Here is a 6,304-nt window from a genome sequence, read left to right on the forward strand (position 1 = left end):
TGAATTGAAAAATTGAATTGAATATATCCATAAACCTGTCCATTTTTAGCTCTATTTTTGTTGTGACCTTTTCTATAATAAACATCCCATTCATCTTTTGTTGCCATTGTTTTGTGTCTGAGGATTATGCAACCATTAGTTTGTAGTTTTTTGCCTGTATGTTTTATGCTTTTTGAAAATTTATTTTGAATCCAAGATTAATTCTGTTTCCTTTTTAACATCCTTCCAGTATCCCCGCAAATTTGGACTTCCCCATAGTATAGGCTATGTGCAAGGTTTCCTTAGGCGCCACAACCCCTCCAACATAAGCATGATATTCCATATTTAGCTATTATGACTGGGATTCTGAAATACCGTTTTTTGACTTTGCAGTCAAATTCTCTCCAATTTGGGCTATTTGTTAGTTTATGTCCAGACAGAATCTTGTTTTAATTGGTTATTTTTTCGCCCTTATTACTGTATGTATTACCTATGACAGAAATACTTTCATCAAGCCAGCTTGGACCAAACTCCTAGAGTTGTCCAGTCACAGTAAAATAAAATGAATGAAATAAGACTCTAAATCAGCAACAGCAAATCAGCCACAACATTCCAGGTCAAACTATTGCACTCAACATGTTGCGATTATTTATATTTTAGCTGGTGACTTTAATCAAACAGACCTCATAACTGTTTTAACTAAATTTTACTAGCAAGTCCAAATCCCCACTAAGGTAAGGCTGTGTACTACAAATGTGCCAATCAGCTAGATGATGTCATTACTGACATTTTTAACATATCACTGTCACACCAGCTTCAAGACTGCCACCATGGTCCCTGTATCTACAAAGTCTGTAGTATCTAGTCTAAATGACCCCCATTATGATCAGCTTTGAGAAACTGGTTCTCCAGCACATAAATAACATTTCTGCCAGCCTGGACCCTCAACAGTTTGCATTTAGAACCAACAGATCCATAGAGGATGCCATCTCCACTGCCCTTCACTCTCCACACACCTTGAGAAACATTACACCTACATTAGAATGTTGTTAATTTTAGCTCAGCTTTTCAACTCAATCTTCCCCATGAAATGGCAAAGTCAGCACTCAGGGCCTGAGTACCAGACTTTGCAACTGGATATTGGACTTCCTTACAAACAGACCCCAGACAGTTCTAATTGGTGGTCATACCTCCTCCACTGTTCACACTGCACAGCCATCCCTGATCAGCCAGAGAGAACATCATACTGCTTAACATCAACCCCACCAAATGGTTAAATGTTGATTTTAGGAAAAAGGAAGCAAACACACACACCCGTCTCCATCGGTGGCTGCAGCAAGTAATTAAAGCCGCTTAGAAGACCATTGGTACTCAGATACCCAGCATCAGTAAACTTAGTGAGGTAAAGGCCTGTGCAGAACCCAAAGGATACTAGAAGACAGCACCCACCCCAAGTATCTGCTGCCATACCACCAGACTGCTGAGCAGATTCTTTCCTCAGGCAGAAACTTTATCTTCTGCACTCTACCATTATTAATATTTTTTTTGTTTTGTTTTTGTGTGTAGCAAAAAGCTTGTATTTTGTTGTACAATCTTGTGTTGTAGAATGCTAAATAAATTAACCCTGAACCTTTATTTGGTGACGGCCATAACATAAACCTATACTGTCATGCAACAGAGTCTTCTGTTAAAATGTGTAGGAACATTGAGGTAATTAAAAGGAAATCAAAGTCAGCAAAAATATTATTATATATCGGACCAGTGGCTTTCCCCACTTTGCAACTCCTTATATTAAGAGCCCACCAGCATGTCTGTTTGGAAACATTTACAAAGCTCGGCACCTCCAACTGCCAAAAAGGGGTTAGGGTTTGGGAAAAAATTTTTTATTTTTATTTCAGCACACCCCTTGTGTTGTCTACAAAACATAGCTAGTTAAAGATAGGCATCTGGAGACTGTGTGTGTATGATAGTAATATTATTACATTGTTTTTTGTCACAATGCATGCTTGTATACATTTGTTTTGTCCTCCTCTGTTTATGGGATTTTATATGTGTGTTTCCTACTCCTTCAAACAGCCACTTTTCTTGTCTCCCCATATCCAACAAGTCAATGTCTACTCACTGTTCCAGGGCTGATTTATGGCCTGCTATTGTTGTTCCTCTCTGATACTGTTGAATACTGCAGACTGTGATTGCCTCTTCAGACCTCTTGCCACTCTGTACCCTGTACTGTCACCACAGGGGCCCCTGAGGACCTTACATACACTCTAATTGGTTTGGGAAGGATTTGGCAGCCTTTGAACTAAAGAGAGACAGAGAGAAAAGTGGAGAGTGAGGCAAAGAGATGGAAAGATAAAGGGGGAGGGGTGGAGATGGTGCCAGTGTGGATGGGTATGTATTATATTGGCAGTTTTTGTCCTCATTCCTCATTCCATTCCTGAAAAAATAAATTTAAAAAAATGCAGTGATAACACTGACATATTCAAACAGTATGCATTTTACTCTTGAATAAACAATATTGACATGCGCAGTAATGCACGTCGCATGCAAAGTAGCCCTCAAATTGGACAGACTGCGGTGGAGTGAAATGCATTCACATGCGGACACAGAAGGGGCAGATAAAATGTGTCAGCCAGACAGAAAACTGTCAATTAAAAATGATCTCTGAAAGCCAAAGCTATTTTGAAGTCAGACCTACTACTACTACTCTCCCAACGTAATTCTGATGAGCAGAGTTAGTTATCAGACACAAATCTCTGTTTTATCATTGGAACCTTTTAAAGTAAAAGAGTAACACTGCACATTAATGGAAAATTACGCACACTCAATTATTTGCCTTCAGCAGTATCCAGAAGACTTGAATGTGAATGTGATTTCACAGACAGGGGCGCCAACAGATATTTTAGGGACAAGGCTGGTGAAATGACACACAGTCTACTCACTTTGGGTGTGTCTCAGACAGCTTATTGCTTCAGTGAGCAGGAAATTTACAATTTATCCAGTGCCAAATATTATACTGGATGTTCAGCTTCTGAGAGAATTTTCTAGAGTGCAGTGATCACTGCTTTGGAAGAAAACCCTCTGGAGGCCAGTAAGCACAGTGAGCACTTTTGCTTCACTTCAAACAAACCCCGTCATAGTCTAAATTTAAGTATACATGTTGTAGTATACATGATGTAAAGTTAACATTGTTATCAGTTAGAATAAGATAAAATAATTGGGGACTTTTGTATTGACAGTAAATTACAACAACAGATCAATCACACAGCATCTCCGAAACAGTACCACCAATTTCTTATGTTAAAAGCAAATGTAGTTTTGAGAGGTTTAGGCTATGTTCACACTGCAAGCCTTAGCGGTCAAATATGATTTATTCATTCATATTTGGCTGTCACATTACTTTGAAATGTTACCCATATCAGATTCCAGTGTGAACATGTCACGTTACCTGTATGATGAATGTAGATCTAGAGCAGTGTTTCTCAAACTTTTTAAGATCAAGGACCACTTAGCCAATTAAAAACAAATAAAACCAAAATTGATGTCTTCAGTGCTGGATTTTCCATGTTCTTGCAGAGTTTCACTTTGAGGGATTTTGTTTGACAGTGAACCATCTTCCCAGGACTCAATGCTAGCTGAAGCACTTGTTGCTGTTGAACCACTCCCATCAAGGCGATGCATCTTGCCTTGACTTGTTGTGTCAGACATTTCATTTGATTTTCTTTTAATTGACCCTGTCTTACCACTTGACCTCTAGGAGTCGCTAGAGAACATACTACATAGTGTAAATTTGGGGTCCAAGTCATTCCAAATAACAATTGTTAGTGGTTGTATAAGGTGTGAAGCAACCATTTTGGGGATGTCTCCCAATAGTTCACACCACCACAAGTAGCAGACTGACAAGTGACTCAAGGTTGAAACCCTTTTCCAGTTTTTGTTACTGTTTATAGTCGACACTTTTTCTGCAATAGCCATCAATATATTTACATTCAGTAATTAGCTCGCTACACTTGTCTTGTCGGGTGGCTGTGACTCAGAGTTAGAGCGGGTCGTCCACTAATCGAAAGGTTGTTGGTTAAATCCCCTGCTTTTCCACGCTGCATGTTGAATTATCCTGATCCCCAATTGCTCCAGATGCTGTGTGAATGAATGAGTGAGTTTCTGTTTAATGGGCTTTGCCATCACTCTGTGAATGTGTGTGAAAGGTGAATGTGGCATTCAATTCAATTCAATTCAATTGTATTTGTATAGTGCCAATTCATAACAAAAGTTATCTCAGATTACTTATAGAACAGGTCTAGACTGTAACATTAAATACAGAGACCCAACAGTTCCCACCATGGTTTTCTGGCCTTTAGCTTTACTGTTTTGTGGTTCACTCTCACCATTCTAATTGTCTAAACTGTTGTTTTCTGTGCAGGAGGTAGCTGTTTTTGATGAAAAAGCTTAAATAAAGCCATCCCTTGTACACCACATGCCTAGCACCAAACCAAAAGTGGATAGACAAAGTAAACGACTTGCTGGTGAAGGTAGTGGAGCATTAAGCTGCTGAAGAGCCAGACTTTTTCAAACACAAATGAATGCTAGTGTTGCTCCATGTCTGCTAGATATGTAAATAAGCAACTCTTTGCTAACACGTTTGCCATATCAACTTAAAAGAAAAACATATTGCTGGACTCGGCTACCTGGCAAGACCAAGGACCAAGATAAGTCTGAGGCAAGTCAGAGTGCAAATACCACCAAGTCAGTCAGTCAATTCAGCACCGATTCACATACAACAGTTTTCGAAGGTACAAAAGAAACAGTGTTGTCCTACTGATTTAGCTCATTTTGGAAAATGATGACAAACAACATATTTGTCATTTAGTTTTGAAGGTTTGTTGCAATCTTTATTTCTTCGAAAGAAAACAACGAAATTCTCCACACAAAATCTTTCCATATGAGGAAAAACCCATCCAACATTGATTTACTCCAATAACACAAGTCCAATATAATCATTCCAGTGAAAGTCCCATAAAAGAAATGTAATATCAGGTAGGAGAGAGTGGGAGAGCGTTCAGGAAAGGTCAGTGGCAGCTTTCCTCCACTTCCGTTATACATTGCCTTGTGGAACCCCAATTTACATCAACACAACCAATACCATCAGTTTTATAAACTGAGTAATTCTGATATGTAGTCAACATGAATTTTTCCAAATTTAGAAACAACTAAACACTTTACAGTTGTCCCACCATAGTAGCTCAAATGCAAGGAAGCCAGTCGTTGCATGTTCCCCACATTAACATGTTAAAAGCAATTTTTCTCCATCATTCTATCACTCCCTTCGCCATCTGCTATTACCAGAAACTCTCAATTTGGTTCAATTTAGGCAAAAGGAAAAGCATCATATTCCAGTGAAACGGTCCGGCACATTTTATGGATGGCAGCCCTCAGCCAGGATCATGTAATACAAAATGCTTCATGGAGGCCGGTAGGAGATGCAAATCTTCCTGTAATGGTCTTGTTTGTTTACGGTAATTATCGTAATGGCACAAAATGACTGTGATTCACCAATGTTTAAATGCACATTACATTTTCATGAATGTTTTCAAGGAGAAGAGAAACAGTGGAACAGACTGAGAGGGAGGTATGGTAGAGAAGCGGACAGACAAGAGTAGGAGAAAATTATGGAGGAGAAGAAGAAGAGAATTTAATATAGCATTAATACACAATGTGAGACAAGGAGGAGGAGAGGGTGGGACGAGGAAAGTGATTTAGCAGAAAGGAACAAGAATAACAACAAAGAGTGAGGGATGAGAAAGACAGGAATAAAAAGTTTAAATGAAGACAGGAGGAGATCATGAAAATGGGACTGAGGTGGATTGGGGCAGGAACAACAGAGACATAGCTGAGAGGGAGGAAATGACAAGAATGCACTTAATGGATGGAGAGAAAGACAATCTGAGACAGGAGAGAGGTTAAAAGAGCGCGCAGAGACACTCATCCAGTTAAAATAACTTTACATTCATTATATTCACTCTGTACTCCCTGTAGCATGATAACACTGCCTTCACTCTCTCCCTTCCTTTACTTGTTCTATTGTTCCATCCTTCCCTCCCTCCTTTCCTTTCCATATAAGTCCTTCCTGTCTTTCATTTCTCCTACACGCCTGTCTTAAATCCCTCTTCCATTTTTTCTTCCCTCCTCGCTCCTTTCTTATTATCCTAATGTATGGGGACCAGATTTGTCTGGGATTGTCCCGGATTCAAGCTGGGTGTCCAGAGTCCTGACAAATATCTGTTAAACACTAAAATTTCAACATTTACTACCACATTGTCCTGGTTTT

At 39.3% G+C, this 6,304-nt stretch overlaps 1 protein-coding gene across 1 annotated transcript in view; it reads left to right on the forward strand.

Annotated features, from left to right (window-relative positions):
- Nucleotides 1-4,416, forward strand: part of LOC118330305 (spondin-1-like) — a 30,827-nt gene extending 26,411 nt beyond the window's left edge. Inside the window, exon 8 of the mRNA XM_035664794.1 lies at nucleotides 4,400-4,416. Within this exon, the coding sequence (XP_035520687.1) occupies nucleotides 4,400-4,416 (17 nt within the window). The remainder of the gene's footprint in view (nucleotides 1-4,399) is intronic.
- Nucleotides 4,417-6,304: the final 1,888 nt, after the last annotated feature.

This window comes from Morone saxatilis, unplaced genomic scaffold (assembly GCF_004916995.1).
Source record: "Morone saxatilis isolate NCDOM2014 unplaced genomic scaffold, NCSU_SB_2.0 Contig2, whole genome shotgun sequence".
NCBI classification, from domain to species: Eukaryota; Metazoa; Chordata; class Actinopteri; family Moronidae; genus Morone; species Morone saxatilis.